Genomic DNA, 21,452 nt, shown 5'->3' with positions numbered 1-21,452 from the left:
GGGCAGGGGGCGTAAGGAGAGTGTTGTGCCTTGGGGGCAGTTGGGGCTTCGGGGGTGGCTCTCCATGGGGCACAGGGCGCCCAATCAATAATCTATGACTTTCTATCAAAAATATTTTTTAGATTTGTCCAATCTTGCTCTGTCTTTTATCAATCCATGCAGGCTCTCCTTAATAAATTCAAACCTCTCCAAGTGCCTGTTAATTTTTTCCCCTGATTATTGTTTCTAAAACCTTACCCACCACTGATGTTAAACTGACTAGCCTGTAGTTACTAGGAATGTCCTTACACACTTTCTTGAATAAGGTCATCACATTTGTCAATCCCTAATCTGTTGACACCTCCCCCATTTCTAAAAGAGTTGAAGATTATGGTAAGCCCTTCCGCTATCTCCACTCTCATTTCTTTTAGCAACCTGGGATGCAAGCCATCTGGACCAGACAACTTATCCACTCTAAGCACAGCCAACATTTCCAGTGCCACCTATGTCTCAATTTTCATCCCATTCATTACCTCTGGGATCTCCACTTCTACCGATATCTTGTCAGCATCCTCTTCCTCTATAAACACCGATACAAAGTACTCATTTCATATTGTAACCTTGCCCTGTACCCCTAAGCATATATTACCCTCTTTGTCCCTAATAGGCCCCACTCCACCTCTTACTACCCACCTACTATTTACTTTCTAATAGAAGATGTTTGGGATTCCATTAATGTTAACCTGAGTTCTCTTTTATGATGGAGAATGAGCTGAGCTCCCACTGTCTGTTACATTGAATTTCACCATGATGCTGAAATTCTATGCCTCCAAATCACTCCAGGGATCTTCAGGAGATATCTGTGGCATCTCCCAGTCAGTGGCTCATCGCTGCATCAAGATGGTCGCCAATGTCATGTTCAAGAAGGCCAGCCAGTATGGCTGCTTTCACACTGCTCTGGACAGTCGGGCTGAAAGGGCTATAGGATTCAGGGCCACAGTTTCTGGGTGTCATCGACTGCACACATGTAGCCACAGGCCAGACTGCAGCCTTCATCAATAGGAAGAGTTTCCACTTGCTCAATGTACAACTGGTCTGCAACCACCACAAATGTATTCTTCAGGTCTGTGTGCAGGGTTCCTGGTAAGCTGTCATGTGCCTTCATACTAAGGCAGTCCCAGGTGCTCAGCTTTTGCAGGCCCCCAAGTGCTTTCAAGGATGGATACTGGGTGCTGAGGACCCACTAAAGAGATAACTACTTAACGTCTGTGAGGAACCTGAGCACAGATGCAGAGGAGAGATTCAATATCTGCCATGACAAAATTCGAGCAACCATCGGGCAGGCCATAGGGCTTCTGAAGATGTGGTTCAGATGCCGGAATAGATTTGGTGGAGCCCTTCAGTATGCCCCAGCAAGGTCTCGCGTATCATTGTGGTGTGCTCTGTGCTGCACAACCCTGAAGCTGCAAAGAGAAGAACCTTTGAACGATGAGGACAACCTGGAACACGATGCATCCTCTGAGGATCAGGATATGGAAGGGGATGATGACCTGATACAACAGGATGAACACCCCAAGGGACAGCAGGCAAGGTGCTATGAGAGACATGTAAGGGAGGCTTGCAACTCGCTAATACAGGCACAATTCACATGAGCCCTACACACCCATTCAGTCAAATAAATCCTTCATCTTCTGCAGACCTATTGTTGTTTCTTTCAATGCCCTTAAGATTTCCCAAGACCTGTCATCAGATGAGGCAACAGCATGGGAAATAAATTGACCTCATCTGGTGTGGTCCCTCCCATTTCACATTATGTGGAAGCCAATGAACTGTTAATGAGCCAGCAGTGTTGAGAAAAGTAAAGGATTCTTTTTAGTGGTGAAGCATTTCAGAATTCGTTTAAGACACATACACAGCAAAGTAACATCTAACATCCAAATATAACCTTGTGAAACCCAAGTGTAGCTCGGTGAACTTTCTCACGCACTTGTGGATGCTGCTACGTGATGCTCCCGCTGTGCTGTCAGCTGAAGTGGAGGCAGACTGCTGATCTTTCTGCTCGGTGGTTTTCGATGGCCGTGGCGATCATCCTCTGGTAGTCTGAGACCAGGAGGGCACCAGCACATTGAGGTCCTCCTGCACAGGTGCAGGAGCTCCCTCTGTCTCCATAGCTTCCTGAGGCACTGGTGTCACCATCAAAGGGACTGAGGAGTCGCCATCCATGCCCTGCAAGGAGCCCCCAGATGTTGCAGACAGCCTCTCCTCTTCCCTTTCAGGGCATACTCGGCCTCCCTGCTCACCTGGCAATGGATCCAAGTGTCTCATTCTCTTCTCGCCCAGCCATTGCTCCACAGAGCTCATGAAGTTGACAATAACATGTAGGTTCGTGTGCATCTTTGGCATCCACTCGGTGGTATGCTGGATATGGCCCTCCAATAGGATCACCACTCTCCCAATGGTGTAAGCCATGCACGCACACACCAGAGTTATGGCTATACTCGTGGCCTGGATGAGCCCCTCCAATGTCCGCGTGCAGGTGCGCATACCCTCTGGAAGCTCCGCCAGATGTTCCCTCGTGCTGCAACTCCAGCATCTGCCACCTCGTTGATCACTCCAGAGGCATGTCATCAGTCTGAAGCTGAGCACCGCCAGGCCCTCCCACAGTCCTATAACTGTTACTGCGTCATCAGCTGCCTGGGTGTGTCTGTGATATGTTCTCCAGACTGTGACCCCCTTACTAATCGCTTGTGACTACCCACCAGCATAAGAGTATCTGTGCTGTTGGAGGGTGCAGGCAATGATGTGAGAGTGCACTCTATGAGATCTCCTCCTCCTTCTCAGAGGTGGAGGGCTGTTGCTGAGGCTCAGCAGCTAGCTGCTCTTGTCCATGACCTACAAAAGAGAAGAGTGAGAGGGTAATGCATTTTCCAACATGTCCTTCTGACTACTCATCACCTGGAGCTTTATGCGAAGAATGGTACACACATGAGCACTCTGCTTTGTGCTCACCAGAGGATCTCTTTCACCCATCCATTAGGCCACTCACTCTCTCAGTGCTCCATACCCGTTTCACCATCAGCGATTGCTTGCCCTGCCTCCATTCCTCCCAGCTCCACTGCCTCTTCCTCCATGGGAGTGAGGATGGCCATGTAGGGCACACCACTTCTGGTTCATGACCTTTCCCTCAGGTTGAGCACTCTCCTCTGCAAGCATATTAGAATTAGAACATTACAGCGCAGTACAGGCCCTTCGGCCCTCGTTGTTGCGCCGACCTGTGAAACCATCTGACCTACACTATTCCATTTTCATCCACATGACTATCCAATGACCACTTAAATGCCCTTAAAGTTGGCGAGTCTACTACTGTTGCAGGCAGGGCGTTCCACGCCCCTACTACTCTCTGAGTAAAGAAACTACCTCTAACATCTGTCCTATATCTATCACCCCTCAACTTAAAGCTATGTCCCCTCGTGTTTGCCATCACCATCCGAGGAAAAAGACTCTCACTATCCACCCTATCTAACCCTCTGATTATCTTATATGTCTCTATTAAGTCACCTCTCCTCCTCCTTCTCTCCAACGAAAACAACCTCAAGTCCCTCAGCCTTTCCTCGTAAGACCCTCCCTCCATACCAGGCAACATCCTAGTAAATCTCCTCTGCACCCTTTCCAAAGCTTCCACATCCTTCCTATAATGCGGTGACCAGAACTGCACGCAATACTCCAGGTGCGGTCTCACCAGAGTTTTGTACAGCTGCAGCATGACCTCGTGGCTCCGAAACTCGATCCCCCTACTAATAAAAGCTAACACACCATATGCCTTCTTAACAGCCCTATTAACCTGGGTAGCAACTTTCAGGGATTTATGCACCTGGACACCAAGATCTCTCTGTTCATCTACACTACCAAGAATCTTCCCATTAGCCCAGTACTCTGCATTCTGTTCCTCCTTCCAAAGTGAATCACCTCACACTTTTCCGCATTAAACTCCATTTGCCATCTCTCAGCCCAGCTCTGCAGCCTATCTATGTCCCTCTGTACCCTACAACATCCTTCGGCACTATCCACAACTCCACCGACCTTCATGTCATCCGCAAATTTACTAACCCACCCTTCTACACCCTCTTCCAGGTCATTTATAAAAATGACAAACAGCAGTGGCCCCAAAACAGATCCTTGCGGTACACCACTAGTATCTAAACTCCAGGATGAACATTTGCTATCAACCACCACCCTCTGATTTCTTTCAGCTAGCCAATTTCTGATCCAAAGCTCTAAATCACCTTCAACCCCATACTTCCGTATTTTCTGCAATAGCCTACCGTGGGGAACCTTATCAAACGCCTTACTGAAATCCATATACACCACATCCACGGCTTTACCCTCATCCACCTGTTTGGTCACCTTCTCGAAAAACTCAATAAGGTTTGTGAGGCACAACCTACCCTTCACAAAACTGTGCTGACTATCGCTAATGAACTTATTCTTTTCAAGATGATTATAAATCCTGTCTCTTATAACCTTTTCCAAAATTTTACCCACAACCGAAGTAAGGCTCACAGGTCTATAATTACCAGGGCTGTCTCTACTCCCCTTCTTGAACAAGGGGACAACATTTGCTATCCTCCAGTCTTCCGGCACTATTCTTGTCAACAATGACGACATAAAGATCAAGGACAAAGGCTCTGCAATCTCCTCCCTGGCTTCCCAGAGAATCCTAGGATAAATCCCATCTGGCCCAGGGGACTTATCTATTTTCACACTTTCCAAAATTGCTAACACCTCCTCCTTGTGAACCTCAATCCCATCTAGCCTAGTAGTCTGAATCTCAGTATTCTCCTCGACAACATTTTCTTTCTCTACTGTAAATACTGACGAAAAATATTCATTTAACGCTTCCCCTATCTCCTCCGATTACACACACAACTTCCCACTACTATCCTTGATTGGCCCTAATCTAACTCTAGTCATTCTTTTATTCCTGATATACCTATAGAAAGCCTTAGGGTTTTCCTTGATCCTATCCGCCAATGACTTCTCGTGTCCTCTCCTTGCTCTTCTTAGCTCTCCCTTTACATCCTTCCTGGCTAGCTTGTAACTCTCAAGCACCATAACTGAGCCTTCATGTCTCATCCTAACATAAGCCTTCTTCTTCCTCTTGACAAGCACTTCAACTTCTTTAGTAAACCACGGCTCCCTCGCTCGACAACTTTCTCCCTGCCTGACAGGTACATACTTATCAAGGACACGTAGTAGCTGCTCCTTGAATAAGCTCCACATTTCGATTGTGCCCATCCCCTGCAGTTTCCATATGAATTCCAATGGTTAGTTACCCATCAAAGGGATGCACGATTCCTATGTTGGTGGCAGTCTGACTGTTCATCATGGTGCCACAGGCATGCCTCCTGCATGTGACCAATCAGCACTGACTGTGCAAGACTCAGCTCTCCGAGACCAGTGTCCTGCACAGAGAGGCTAAAATGCATTTGACAGCCAATGCTGATATCTGGGCATTTCCACTAACTGGGTGGGCAACCTTCTCCTATCGCATATTCACCTTCAGTCACATTTAAAGCTGTAAGTGTAATACTATGTGCTGCACTCGCCTTGCCAGAATGCATCAGTTCATTGACCCTCTTTCGGCACTGTAGGCAGGTACGGGAGACAATCCCACAGCAACTGAGCTCTTCTGCTATCTCCATCCAGGCCTGCTAGGTTTGGCAAACTGGTCTCCTCCTGCCATCCCTAGGGAACAGGTCTTCCCTCTGTGCCCTCACGGCCTGGAGGAGGCATCATTGAATCTTGGAGCGATCCTTGATTTTTCTTTAGCCATGTCAACAGTTGGTGTAGTTGCCAGGGTTTTCTCACTGCTCTCTTTGAGGCTGAATCACAGAATTACAGAATTGTTACAATGCAGAAGGAGGCCATTCGGCCCATTGTGTCAGCACTGGCTCTCTGAATGAGCAATACACCACACCAATGCCACACTCCCGCCTTTTCCCCCTCACCCTGCACATTCTTCCTTTTCAGATAAGTCTAATTCCCTTTTGAATGCCTCGATTGAACTTGCCTCCACCACACTCTCAGGCAGTGCATTCCAGACCTTAACCATTCGCTGGGTGAAAAAGTTTTGCCTCATGTCGCCATCACTTCTGTTGCCATTTACCATAAATCTGTGCTCTTTCATTCTTGATCCTTTCATGAGTGGAAACAGTTTCTCCCTAACTACTCTCTCTAGACCCCTTATGATTTTGAATATCTTTATCAAATCACCTCTCAGCCTTCTCTTTTCCATGGAAAACAGTCCCAACTTCTCCAATCTATCTTCATAACACATGTTCCTCTTCCCTGGAACCATTCTCGTGAATCTTTTCTACACTCTCTTCAATGCCGTCACATCTTTCCTAAGTGCAGAGCCCAGAACTGGACGCAATACACCAGCTGAGGCTGAACTAGTGTCTTATACAAGCTCTACATAACCTCCTTGCTCTTATACTGTATGCCTCTATTACTAAAGCCTGTATGCTTTATTAACCGCTCTCTCAACTTGTCCTGCCACCTTAAATGACATACATACATATACACCCAGGTCCCTCTGCTCCTGCACCCACTTTAGAGTTTACCTTTTATTTTATAGTGTCTGTCCATGTTCTTCTTTCCAAAATGATTCACTTCATATTTCTACACATTGAACTTCATCTGCCACTGGCTGGCTGCCTTTTAAAGATGATGCCAGCATTTCAGGAGCTGGAACTTCCTCCCGCTCACACCACCTAACTGGCCGGCTGCCCCATCTGCCCACCTTTAATTAACAGGCAGTGACAATATTGCAATTGCAACTCCACCCTGCACCCGCGCAGCCATGCCACCTGCTTTCGGTCCCAGTAGAGGGACTTGCTGGCTCCTGGTAAAATTCCAGACTTAGTATTTGTAGCTCTTTAGATCTAAATGAATCAATGGAGAGAAACTGCAACTGAATCCATTAACCATGCTGCTAAATATATCTCTGTGTTGATATATTTCATACTACTCTGTATATTTTTTACTGATATGTTTAAATGCATCCAAGGTAATCTCACAAAATATAGATTCTGTACTATCGTCCGTTGAAGTTGCTGGCAGCAGGCATTTTTCTTTCTGACAGCTAATGTGTTCTTTATTAAAACCATAATGTTTAAGCTTCAAAATCTTGAATATACTCTTTAACTGCTATTGCCCAGTGTATGCTGCTCACGTGTTAGCGTGTTGAATTGTTATACCAAGGAGCTAGCTGCAGACATCTTCTTGAAGAGATTGTGGGAAAATAAAGTACTTTACGTCTGGGATTCGCTAACATCAATTTGTCATCGTAATTTACCCAAGGAGTCAACCTTGGCTACATTTTTGTTTAATCTGAGCAAGCTCTTTTCTTGAGAAATGGGCTGCTGCCTTCATTTTATCAGTTTCTAAAATACATACATTTAAATTTTCAAGCAAGATGATTCATATCACTACCTAACTAATGCTTTGGAAGAGGTATCGGGCAGGGCACATAAAGATCTTGTGTGCATTTCTGCACTCTTTACGCATAAAGATTGTTGTCTAATCCTTTAAAAATAAAAAGTTAAAAAAAATTCTGCATTGTATAAAATTTTCAAATACTGATCTGTCACTTTATCTTGTCTTCACTGGTAATGAGGGACTTGTGATTATTGATTGGCTTTCCTCATGTTTGTTAATATCATGTGTTGCTCAATTTCTCCCTCCTTGGGTAATATAATTTCATCATTGTATTGCCATTTTGGTACTGATAAAGCCACACAGAAGGGCAAAATGGTACAGTCCTACCACACTGTTATTTTCAAGGGGATTTCATTTTACAAGAGATATAAATTTGAAACTATTACTTACAAAAGTACCAATAAAAAAGCATCACTGCTGGTGTTTAAGAAGGAATTTGGGACATAGAAACATAGATAATAGGAGCAGGAGTAGGCCATTTGGCCCTTAGAGCCTGCTTCGCCATTCATTATGATCATGGCTGATCATCCAACTCAGTAACCTGTTCCCGCTTTCTCCCCATACCCTTTGATCCCTTTAGACCCAAGAGCTATATCTAACTCCTTCTTGAAAACACACAATGTTTTGGCCTCAACTGCTTTCTGTGGTAATGAATTCCACAGGCTCACCACTCTCTGGGTGAGGAAATGTCTCCTCATCTCAGTCCTGAAAGGTTTACCCCGTCTCCTTAGACTATGACCCCTGGTTCTGGACTCCCCCACCATCAGGAACATCCTTCCTGCATCTACCCTGTCAAGTCCTGTTAGAATTTTATAGGTTTCTATGAGATCCCCTCTCACTCTTCTGAACTCCAGTGAATATAATCCTAACTGACTCAATCTCTCCTCATTTGTCAGTCTCGCCATCCCAGGAATCAGTCTGGTAAACCTTCGCTGCACTCCCTCTATAGCAAGAACATCCCTCCTCAGATAAGGAGACCAAAACTACACACAATATTCCAGTTGTGGCCTCACAAATGTATATTCTGTATAATTTGAAAGAAAGCTATACTCAAGGGATGTGGGGACGTACTATACCAGTGTTGTCCAGTATGTTAGCCACTGGCTACCTGTGGCTAAACTGGGAATCCACATGTGGCTAATAGCATTTTTGATTAGTAAATGAAAAATGAGTAAGACACCATCTTTGGGCATGCAACCTCAATACGCATATTCACACAACATATGCATATGGACTTGAATGTTTTTTGTAAGTTTGTTGACAAAATGGTGAGACAAAGGGCTGTATTTTGTTTCCAGCCTGACGTTGGGTTCTGTGGCGGAGGTTGGGGGGTGATGGTGGTGAGCCAGAGAATCGGAGTGGCAGCGGCCACACGGAGCCCAATGCTGGGATTGCTGGGCCCGATCTTCCCGGTGGTGGCGAGGCTCTGCAATGGGACCCTACTTTACATGTTTAAAAAAGCTCGGCATAAATTTAAATTTAATTCCCCGCTTCTTACCTTCAGTTCCCAATCTTGAGCTTGCCATGCGGCAAGTGAATAGCATGTTTAGGGAAGTGGTCACACTGCGGTTTAGGACCATGCAGGCAGAGAGGGAATAGGTGACCACCAGGCAGTCTAAGAGAACCAGGCAGGCAGTGCAAGAGTCCCCTGAGTCTATCTTGCTTAGTAATTGGTTTTCCATTTTGGATACGAGTGAGAGCGATGGTTCCTCAGGGGAGTGCAGCCGGAGCAAAGTCCGTGGCACCACGAGTGGCTCAGCTGCACAGCAGGGGAGGAAGAAGAGTGGAAGAGGAATAGTGATTAGGGGATTCGATAGTCAGGGGATCAGACAGGTGTTTCTGCAGCAGTAACCGTGACTCCAGGATGGTGTGTTGCTTCCCTCGTGCAAGGGTCAAGGATGTCACAGAACGGCTGCAGGACATCCTTCTGCGGGAGGGTGAACAGCCAGAGGTCGTGGTCCACATTGTACCAATGAAATAGGTGGGAAGAGGGATGATGTTCTGAAAGCAGATTTTAAGGGATTAAGAAAGAAATTAAAAAACAGGACCTCAAAAGCAGTAATCTCAGGATTACTCCCAGTGCCACGTGCTAGTGAACTTAGGAATAGGAGGATTGATCAATTGAAGATGTGGCTGGAGAATTGGTGTAGGAGGGAGGGCATCAGACTTCTGAGGCGTTGGGACCAGTTCTGGGGCAGGTGGGACCTGTACAAGATGGTCGGGCTGTACCTTAACAGGACCGGAGCTAATATCCTGGCAGAGAGATTTGCTACTGTTGTTGGAGAGGGTTTAAACTAACTTGTTTGGGAGATGGGAACCTGAGGGGTAGCTCAAATTGAAAGGAAGTAAAACTGGTAAAAGAGGTAGAAAAGTAGCAAGCTACATTAGAAGGCAGGCAAAACAAAGGCGAGCATCAACTAGACAAAGAATGCAGAATAATGTCAAGAAGACATGGTTAAAGGCATTCTACCTGAATGCATGCAGCATTTGCAACAAGGTAGATGACTTAAAGGCTCAAATAGAGGTAAATGGATATGTTCTAATTACCATTACGAAACTTAGCTACAGGGTGACCAAGACTGGGAACTGAATTTCAAGAATATTCGACATTTAGGAAGGAAAGGCAAAAAGGAAAATGAGGTGGTGTTGCGCTGATAATAAGGGATGGGATCAGTACATTAGTAAGGGAGGATCTCAGATCAGAAGAACAAAATGTAGAATCTGTTTGGCTGGAGCTAAGAAACATCAAGAGGCAGCAAACATTGGTAGGAGTTGTTTGTAGGCCACCACATAGTAGTGGTAGTGTGGGCATGGTATTAATCAGGAGATTAGAGAAGCATGTGGCACAGGTAATACAGTAATCATGGGTGACTTCAATCTGCATATAGACTTGGTAAACCAAATGAGAACTAATGCTGTGGAGGACGAGTTTCTGGAGTATGATAGGGATGGTTTTCTAGAGCAGTATGTTGAGGAACTGACTGGAGAACAGGCAATGGATAGTCTTTAAAGAATTATTACATAGTTTACAGCAACTATACATTCCTTCAAGGCACAAAAACCCCAAAAGAAAAGGCAGTCAACCCTGGCTAACAAAGGAAATTAAGGATTGTATAAGATTAAAAGAAAAGGCCTGTAAAGTTGCCAGAAATAGTAGTAAACCTGAGGATTGGGAGGATTTTAGAATACAGCAAAGGAGGACAAAGAAATTGATAAAGGGAGAATGGAACAAGCAATTAGAAAGGCTAATGGTATGTTAACCTTTATTGCAAGAGGATTTGAGTACAGGAGTAGTGAAGTCTTGCTTCAATTGCATAGAACCTGGAGTACTGTATGTAGTTTGGTCCCCTTACCTTTGGAAGGATATTATTGACCGAGAGGAATTGCAACGAAGGTTCACCAGACTTGTTCCCAGGATGGTGGGGCTGCCCTATAAAGAGAGATTGGGGAAACTGGGCTTGTATTCTCTAGAGTTTCTAAGAGGTGATTTCATTGAAACCTAAAAATACTTAAAGAGATAGACAGGGTAGATGCTCTGGTTGGGGAGTCTAGAACCAGGGGTCACAATTTCAAAATAAGGAGGGAGTCACTTTGGACAGAGATGAGGAGAAATTTCTTTACTCAGAGGGCTGTGAATCTTTGGTATTCTCTACCTTAGCGGACTGTGGAAGCTCTGTCATCGAGTATGTTTAAACAGAGATTGACAGATTTTTAAATACCAATGACATAAAGGGATATGGGGCTAGTGTGGGGAAAAGGCGTTGAAGCAGATGATCAGCTATGGTCGTATTGAATGGCTGAGCAGGCTCAATGGGCTGAATGGCCTACTCCTGTTCCTATGGTCCTATGTCTTTAATTATATGTTTTTCTCAGAATAAATACATTGACATCCAGGGTATTGGGGCTGTATCCTTCATTTGAAATTAATTATTGAATTTTATAGATATATACATTCATAATTTGTGGTTAACAGATTATTATTAATTCTGTCACCAACAACCTAAGAGTGTATACAGTTAATATATGTCTGTTTGCCATGCAATGTTTTAGTTCTCATTTTTTGCTTCCTACTGAAATTTTACATCACTCATCAGTTTTTTCAGAAACTTTATATCCTTGAACTGCACAGAGTGCATCAGCAAAAGTGCTGCAGGCTCACAGTTCTAGCTCATCTTGCATTATCAAGATTATGTTGCTTCCAGGTAGCATTGTATGTTATATTACTTTCCTTTTGTGTAGGTGGTGCTGGTTTTATTGCAGATCAGAGATTCTTCGCAGTGAGATGATTCATATAGAGCTGCCATAGGCTGGCTTTTTAAAAATTCTTTGCATAATAGATCCTGCAGCTTTTAAACATTAACCATTTCTCATCCATATTATTAACAGAATTCACTGACAATTATATAAAATGAATGACTCCAGTCGTGACCACTGATAATTTCCTTTAATTGAGCAATATTTTCCTTTATCTAAATTTTGTATGAACCTTATGGCACTAATACCTTGTGAGACCTGAAGTAGATTATATTTAGACAATGTGAAGAAAAAAGTTATGACAGTTCAGCAACAGAGCGACTAAACTTTCTACTGAGTTCTGCTGGCTATTGATGCTTATTTAGGAGGCATGTGTCGGTTAAGTCAAATGTAAGTACATGGAAAAATAATATTCAGTGTTTGCAGTACTGCGTTGAGCAGAGGATACAATTTTATATTCTCAAAAGTTGGGAATGATTTTGAATTTGTACTTCTTGACTGTTATCTAATTGTATTTCAAGGATCTAAAATGACTCAAAACCTAATTAATTCAGGTAAATGAGACAAACGTCAGACCGTGGACTCATCATAGTGAGTGGGATAGGTAGTGGTTGGAGGGGTGTTGGCGTGTGACGAGGGGAGTTACTGAATGTTTCAACCAACATCCAGAAACATGCCGAACCAATGAGAATAGGTCTTCCCAGCGTCTAATTGTGTTTAGGCTAAGTTGTTTTTGGAGCCTTGGAAATGGACAGGTGCAACCACACATCCATGTATGTTAGTGCCAGTATTATTCTATGAGTTGTCTAGTTTGGGATGGATATCAATCAAAATGAAGGTGAATGAGTGAAGCAGTTTCCTAGCAGTTTATGGAATGGTTGACCAGTCAATAATGCACCTTTATAGGATTATACCACTGAAGTTTTGGTGGTCGGAAATCCCTTGGTCATATTGCATCCTTGACGTTGGTGTGGCACAATCTTTCACAAGTATATTGTGCAGCACTGCTGATTCCATAGAAACTTGAGTGAAGCCACGTGAAAAAGGCAATCTTATGCTAATGTGTTGCAGTATAACAAAAGGATGGTGTGCATTCAGTTTTAAAGACAGCCTGCTTTGCCACCTTTGCTGTTTAAATAACAAATGAGTTGGCTTCCTGATCAGCTCTTTTCGATCATTAGGATTTTACTGGCAGATGGAGACAAGTGCCCTGTTTATGCATTTGAGTACACATGTCCAGACAGCCAGGTTTTCTGCACTCAAATACAATTTAATGACCAATATAAACCACATATGATCTTTTGCATTTATATTAAAAATGTACCTATTATATGCTGGAGAATAACTTACAACTCACTCATTTTTAAAATGTGTTCTTGGGACCTATGTAACACTGCCAAGGCCACATTTATTGTCCATCCCAAGTTGTCCTGAAAAGATAGTAATGAGACTTCTCCTTAAATTGCTGCAGTCCTTGTGGTGGTGATGTTCCCGCAGTTTGGATTTTTCCAGTTCCTTCACCATCTTGGTTTCTCTGTGTGAGATTGCCAGATTTTTTTTGTTCTGGCCCGACTCTTGGAATGAACTGGATATAAACAGCTCATTTCCACAAAAAAACCCACTCAGGCAGCACAGATGGAAGGTTTTCATTTCACTTGTCTTGGCTGCCTTCAAACTCGGGGGCACAGAGGTAAAATGACAGTGTTCTGGCTCACTGCACCACCCATTTTCCGTTTCAAAATGCAAGAGCTTTCATTCCTGGAAAATAAGGAATTATTTGCACTACAACTATGATGGAATATCAGTCCCCAAATGGTTATTGTTGAGAGGAGTAGAAAATTACAGCTTTTTAGTCAAGTTACTAGTTAAAACTATTCCTTCTTGTTGATTCTATTGAGCCGTGAGCTTCTTCTGCAGCTGTTCCATTTGGCACATTCTGCATTGTCTAAAGCCTTTGGATATGGTACTAATTTAAAGAAAGCCTGAAGAACTCTGTGAATGCCAGAACATTTCTTCACTCACAATTAGCTTTCAATAAATGGAATCAACTCCGACATATTATGTTTGCTGTAGATTGATACAAAAAACTACCTTCCTGTTTAAATGTTAAATCCATTTAAACCAAATCCTTTGTTGTATTTTTTACATTTTCTTTGACAGATGGTAAACCAAAGGTCTGGGTGTATGGAGTCTCTGCTGCCATAGTTGTCCTCATTATCTTCATTACTGTCCTGTCATATCTGGTCTGGTAAGCATTGAAGACAAAGCAATTTTTATTTCTAATGTTAATTTGTATTTCTAATGTTAAATATGTATTCTAATTTTCATGATTAAACTATTATTTTAGTGCCTAAGGCATATTGTGTGATTGGAGTAACATTAAAACTAATTAACAACACTGTTCTTGTTTCAAAGCTTAATTTTGGAACTCTTGAGAAGTAATATATTCAGTAAAGCAAATACAGTAAAAGATCAGTCAAATAAATTGTTTCTGTGCTGTTTTATAACAAGACAAACCAAACCTTTGTTTTAAAATGACTGTCACAGACTAGAGATTGCTCATTAAGGTAGATCAGAGTCAGCTGGATAGAAAGGTTGCCCCATAAAACTTAAAATCGGTTTGTTTATTAACCATGAAGACTTGATTTACTGGACACACCAAGTGGATCCACCTGTACAAATCAAACTGTTGAACAATATCAGGGAGCTTTGATAACTTTGTCAATCCGAATCTGCCTGTGACACACCACACTTCCATTCTTTACTTTGATTTTAAAATGTAATCATTAATTTATTAATTATACAGCTTCCTTTAAAATAAAAAAGGGTGTTAAACATTGATTAAATCTCATTGTTGAAAATTCAAACTAGAGTTAATGTGAAAAAGTTGAAGTCTACATTACATCCTGTCTCAGAATTCCTGCAATTGCAAAGAAATACATTATATTTATATATAAATTTAATGTGAGTGAGAATATAAACTTCCTACGCTCAATGGAAACCAGGCGGTACAAGAATTAAAATCAAAGCAGATCACTTACCACTATTCTTCCCGGCCCAAAACTATCCTAAAACTGAGTAGCTAAGTATCCCACCTGGCTAAGGTGGAAACCTCAAGAGTATAAGCTAATTGGGACACTGTTAAAGAGGTATGTTCCCAAAGCTATTATGAAACCTAATGTGTGTTCCACTCAGAAGAAGCTGTCAGATCCTCCAAGGTAAGTGAAACAAAAGAAAAACATTTTTGTCACAGGAGGAGCAGAAGTGCTTCCACAAAAATAGTTAGAGCTGCTCCTGACCCAGACTCCTTCTCTTCCGTATTCCTGAAACCCTCCAAAACCCCCAGAGGCTTGCCTTGCTGCCAGTGAGCTGCTTCTGGATGCCTGTTTGGGGTGCATAACTCACCAGATCCATTTAACTGAGGCCTGGCCAATAATATAGACCAGATCTTCTTTGGCACCATAGGCTGCTCTCCCAGCCTGGTCTGTCAGTCAACTTCCCCTGTGGTTCCATACTGTATTTTATTTATTTTTATTTATTTTATTTAGAGATACAGCACTGAAACAGGTCCTTCGGCCCACCGAGTCTGTGGCGACCAAGAACCACCCATTTATACTAACCCTACAGTAATCCCATATTCCCTACCACCTACCTACACTAGGGGCAATTTACAATGACCAATTTACCTATCACCTGCAAGTCTTTGGCAGTGGGAGGAAACCGGAGCACAGGCGGAAACCCACGCGGTCACAGGGAGAACTTGCAAACTCCGCACAGGCAGTAACCAGAATTGAACCTGGGTCCCTGGAGCTGTGAGGCTAACCACTGTGCCACTGTGTAGTATAACTCCATTTCAGTGCTAAGTTTAAGAAATGGCTCTGCAATTGGTAAGATATTTGTTAAACTTAATATGGAATTTTTTACTGTTGGGAGAAATTTGACACTCCTGCCATCTCATTCAAAAAAAAAGTTAGCTACCTAGGAGTGCAATCCTGTGTATGGATGCAAACTGGTTAGGCAGATTGCAGTATAACTTAGATCTGCACGATCGAGGTACCAGTCTCCATACAGTATCTGTAGTATAATATAAGCCTTCAGAAGAAATTTGAGTAATAGATAGATACTGTTTGTTTCTCTTAGTTAGGATTGATGTACCATGTAGGTGGATCTGAGTTATATTTGAGACATGTTTCTGATATCCAGCAATATTGAAGTTTGAGCAGGATTCGTCATTATTGCCATTGTTTATCTTTTGCAGCAAGAAAACAAAGCCGCAGACACGTCCAGCTCCCCAGCAGAAGCCTTTGACTTTAGCCTATGATGGAGATATGGACATGTAATGAGTTCAAGAGAAGAAACTCCTCCTTTGTTCTGTTCATATTAATAGGATGACAGAAGCCTTAACTTTACTTCAATGCCACAAGCATGAGCAAAGAAGACAAACCTCAAAAGCAGCTTTGAGAACAGTCTCATAAACTACTCTAATTCTGAGGGGAGAAACAATTATCAGAAACTCCAAATGTGCTCTTATATAGAAATTTGAAAGTCAAGAACCCATACTTATTGAAAATGGTTATTCGAATTGTATTCATTAAAATATTTAGTATCTGAAATGAATACCAAGACTGAATATACAGCATATTAGTAAATGAGAGTAAAGTTTGCATAGAATTTCTAGTACAATGGTATGAAGACAATCCAAAAGAAAGCATATTGCATTTACAATCTGCAGACTGTAAATGCATTTCTGAAGGCAAACACTGCTTATTGCTCAACAAGTACTCTGGCCGGAAAGGGACTTTTGAACATTCTGTGGAACACTCTGCACTATATTAGTGTATAATGATTTCTTGCATTTATTGAACAAACAAAAACCTACTATGTACAGTGTATGTATCAAGGATTTCAATATCACATAAAACTTGGTCTTCTCAAGTGACTTCTGTACAAGTCTTATCAGAGAAGAGATGCTAATTGCTACATTGTGGAGCCTTAATGAGTATTTTGTAATGAATGTCTTTTCTCAGATGAGATAAGACCTAATATTTAATTAGAAATTAAAGTGCTCCTGATAAAATAGTAAGAATCCTCAGCAGGTGAAGATGTTCTTTCAATAGAGAATAATAAATGGTTCAAATATTTCTGGCTTCCATTCCATTTCTAACTCTTATGCTGCATAAGACATGACCAAGTGTAAATAATGTGCTGGCTCTACACCAAATGAGATAGCTCAATGAATGATTAAACATTTTGTTCACACATTTTCAGGATTTCCTATTAAGCCATTGTTTTCCATTCCACATGGTCTATCCAAAGTGGCAAGGCCAGTAAGTTATGATTTTCATTTTCCTTTGAAAGTTTATGATAAAATAAAACAATCTCGTACTGAGGGTTGGTACTTTAATGATGCTTTGATTAAATTTTGAGCTCAAAAGATAGCATACTTTAAATTTGGTTTGGTGAATTTGGCCAGCTGCCTGGAAAACAATTATTTAATTATTACATTGGTTGTGCTGTTCATATAACAAATATTAACATAGCTTTTATTGATCGTCATTTGTGAGCCTCAAGAGAACAGTATTAACTGCTGGTAAAGCGTGTTTGTTATTTTGGAATGTATTCATTGCTCCAGTTGGGAACAGATTCAATGTATTTTCTTGAAAATAAACCAGAAAGCAGGTGGTTAGAAGCTGGATGCCTTGTTTTCTCCTGTTACACATTACATTATGGATTACATTAATGCATTTTAGTGATCAATATGAATACTTTGAGTTTCTGATCCTCAGAATTTCGAATTCAGAGAAAACACAAAGTCAAAATTTGAAGTCTGCTTTGGACCAGCAGAAGCTAAAGTGTATGTTATGAAGCTTCTTATTGATACAAGTAAATCAGTTCTTAGAAAGTCATTAGCGAGTAAAATCACCCTGACCTAGAAAATGGGAACAATAAAAAAAAACAAAGTTTTGGGACAGTCTCAATCCACTGCCTAATTGACATGGGCCCACAACACCAAATTGACAATCTCACTCTGTATTACTTCAAGATAGCTTACGTAGGAAATTAGAAGATTGCACATTGGTCTAGTAAGTGGTACTGTGTTAAATTTGAGGCTGGGGCCATTGCAGGAATATAGGAAAGGGAGCTTCACTCCACATCCTTTGCCTGACTTGGGTATCAGCTGAAAGTTATTTACCTGGACTAAAAGCTCTTCAACTTGTTTAGTTCATTGTAGCAGTGACACAATTAGGGATGAACTAGTGCATAAAGTACCAATGCTGCTTTTTAAAAAAAGTTGTACTGCGCTGAATCTCTTGGGAGGAAGAGGCATAGTCCTAATACTTGTTCACGAAAATATTATATTTACTGGGTGAATTCTTACAACAAATACATATTATTTTCTGAATTTAAACATTTAAAATATGAATTTAATGTAGGCACTAGGTAACACTAAAATCCCATTTAACTTCTTGTTGTATATCCTACTTATTTTTGGCTCCCAGATGTCTAAGCAATTGTTTAACTTGTTCCTCAGCATGGTTATTTTCCAACTGCAAACTTTAAACTGCCAAAGTTCACACCTTGTTATGTGTAGCAGGGTCTGTTCTAATTTATTAATTATTTCATCTAATAGCCAGCTTTGCATTATGGTAATAATTTGCCAGTGACTGTTAAATTAAGGATAATAAAATTTCAGTCACTGTTACCAGCTCAATTTCCTTCATGGAGTTAACACAGTCAGATCACAAATAACTGGAATTGAAGACTCTGTCACGTGTAACGAAAAAAACTTCCCTAGATGGTGATCTGTGATATTACTCAGGTGTTACAGTTTGCTGGGAAGAGTACCTAAATAATTTCGAGATCTGGGAATGAGAAAGCAACGCCAATAGTATTAGGGATTTGAAAAATGGAAACACAAGATACAAGAGTAAAGATATTGGGCCGGGTTTTGCATCCAGCTACAAACAAATGGCGCCAACTGATCGCTTCACTTGCATTTTCCCATAGACTTTTTAAAAGAAAAGAAAGACTTGCATTTATATAGCACTCTTCATGACTACTGGATATCCCAAAGCACTTTACAGCCAATTAAGTACTTTTGAAGTGTAGTCACTGTTGTAATGTAGGAAACACAGCAGCCAATTTTGCACACAACAAACTCCCACAAACAGCAATGTGATAATGTCCAGATAATCTGTTTTTGTGTTGTTGATTGAGGGATAAATATTGGCCAGACCCCAGGGATAACTCCCTTGCTCTTCTTTGAAATCGTGCCATGGGATCTTTTAAATCCACCAGAGCAGCCAGTTGGGGCCTTGGTTTAACATCTCACCCAAAAGGCTGCCTCAGAATGAAGGCATCGTGGCTGCTGTCAGAATAGCAGGCATTCACCGAGATTATCATTTGTGCATGGTCGTACACCCACTGCAAATTGATGGAGTGGTAGCCTTTGAGATTCCTGTACCTGTTCTCATTGACTCGGGGGCCCCGCAGAGCCATGTGCGTACAGTTGATGGCTCCCTGCACTATCGGGAATCCCGCTATCCTGGCAAAGCCACATGCCCTCTTATCCTGCTACTCCCTGCTGAGGAAGAAAACAATATTTTTGCCTCTTCTGGCATTGACACCCTCTGTGACCTCCCAGATGCTCTGATGGATGTAATACTTAGTTGGATATGTCGCTTGTTTCACCAAAAAGTTACAAACGTATAAAAGTTCAATGCTTCTTTGACCTTTGCAGCACTGCTCCTGGGTTAGATGGATGTAAGAGAAGTGCTCATGAAAATCCATGGTGTGTAGGACCTTCTGTAAAGAGCCCTCCTCCTCTTACCTTTTCACAAAGCTTCATCTGCTCCTTTTCTTGATCGTGTTGCAGATCCAGAAGCAGCTACAGCTTCCATGCCCCATGCAGAATTGGGTCATCAGATCCTGTGGCCTCCCTGAATGTTTGCAGCAACTTACCACAGTACCTCCAAAAACAAAGGAATAGCACATCCTGTATCTTTGCCACAGCAGAAATAGGTCAAAAGCATATCATCTGCAAGCTGGATGGCAGGCCCTTCGAATAAGAGGGAATAGCATTGGCATTCAGTGCACATGCAGAGACCAAGTTTCTGAAATGTGCTTGAAATCAGCTGACTGACATGATGATATAACTTCTCCTGACCTTTCTGGCATACGTACATATGATATGCACATGCTGCCCTTTCCATCATGTGCACTGCACAGGCCATACCGAACATGGCCGGAAGTGAAGTCTGCACTATTTTTGCACTCAGAGCTTCGCTAGTGCCAGCACTACGCAGCCTAATTTCACCGCCAAGATGTCTTGTTACAGTTGTATAGGGCCTCAGTGAGACCACGCCTACAGTACTATATACAGTTTTGGTCTCCTTGCCTGAAGAAGGGTCTACTTGCCTTAGAGGGAGTGCAACAAAGAGTCACTAAATTGATTTCTGGGATGAGAGGGTTGTCCTGAGGAGTTATTGAGTAGATTCGGCCACATTATCTAGAGTTTAGAAAAGTGAGATATTCAAATATATAAAATTCTTAAAGGGGCTTGATGGGATAGATGCTGGGAGGATGCTTCCCCTGGCTTGGGAGTCTGGAACTGGGGGTCACCATCTCAGAATAACGGATCAACGATTTAGGACTGAGATGAGGAGAAATTTCTTCACTCAGAGAATTGTGAATCTTTGGAATTCTCTGTTTCAGAAAGTTATGGATTCTCGGTCATTGAGTGCATTCAAGACAGAGATCGATAGATTTTTGGATACTAAGTGAATCAGAGGATATGGGCATAATGTGGGAAGATAACATTGAAGTAGAAGATCAGCCATAATCTTATTGAATTGTGGAGCGAGGGGCTGAATGGCCTACATCTGCTCCTGGTTCTTATGTTCATGTGCAGTTGCTGTTAAAGAATTGTATTGTAAATTGTACTATGCCACACTATTACAGTTACCGAACTACAGAATAGTCCTGTATTGAATTAAATTCAAATTACTCAGCATGAAATTTGATTTATTCCAAGACATTAAAACAATGCTAGCACTAAAAGTACTTAATTGGCTGTAAAATTGCTGAGATAATGAAAGAGTCTCTATAAATGGAAATTCTTTCCTTTCTTTATTCAGGCTTGTATTTTTCTGAATTCCTTGTGTCTATTAATTATTGGCATTTAAAATGTGAGAGTAGATTAGGATCAAAGATGTTGCTCACATTTATTGCTGAGGATGACTTTATGTAAGTGAGCTGCAAAACAAATAACAATTTGCTCCATAAGTTCAAGATTTTGTTACGCTCCCTGGTATGTTTTTAGATGATTATCATTTATGAAAAATGACTGTGCTTCCACTTAAGCAGGAGGCTTCAAAGTCTTGGATATTATTTTGAAATGTAGTACCATATCGGAAAATCATCCCAATAACTTGCTTCTACTTGGAGTGTCCTTTGTTTCTTGATACTGTTTACTACCAAATGGTGGCCTGGTGCTTCAATTATATTATGATTGGCATAGCCGGACTCTGCACTGTTACACAGTGAAAAATAAAATCCAATTTTCTGGTTGAAGCACGTTCTTAGTGCAGCTATTCCTGTAATTACATGGATGCAGAGTAAAAGACTTCAAAATTCAGCTCCGTCGCGCCCAGTTTTTTGGCACTATGGATGCCACATTCTTACGTTGCAGACCACGTTGGGCATGATTTTGGTGAGTG

The 21,452-nt window shown here is 41.8% G+C and overlaps 1 protein-coding gene across 6 annotated transcripts in view; it reads left to right on the top strand.

Annotated features, from left to right (window-relative positions):
• The window catches only part of thsd7ba (thrombospondin, type I, domain containing 7Ba), a 953,049-nt gene extending 935,641 nt beyond the window's left edge, over positions 1–17,408 (top strand). For all 6 annotated transcript variants that reach the window (XM_068035032.1, XM_068035036.1, XM_068035034.1 and 3 more), the window contains 2 exons: positions 13,894–13,981; positions 15,992–17,408. In XM_068035032.1, coding sequence (XP_067891133.1) covers positions 13,894–13,981; positions 15,992–16,073 — 170 coding nt within the window. In that variant the 3' untranslated portion in view covers positions 16,074–17,408. The remainder of the gene's footprint in view (positions 1–13,893; positions 13,982–15,991) is intronic.
• The last annotated feature ends 4,044 nt before the right edge of the window (positions 17,409–21,452 follow it).

This window comes from Heterodontus francisci, chromosome 7 (assembly GCF_036365525.1).
Source record: "Heterodontus francisci isolate sHetFra1 chromosome 7, sHetFra1.hap1, whole genome shotgun sequence".
Taxonomy (NCBI): domain Eukaryota; kingdom Metazoa; phylum Chordata; class Chondrichthyes; order Heterodontiformes; family Heterodontidae; genus Heterodontus; species Heterodontus francisci.
This window is presented reverse-complemented; position numbering and strand designations above follow the sequence as displayed.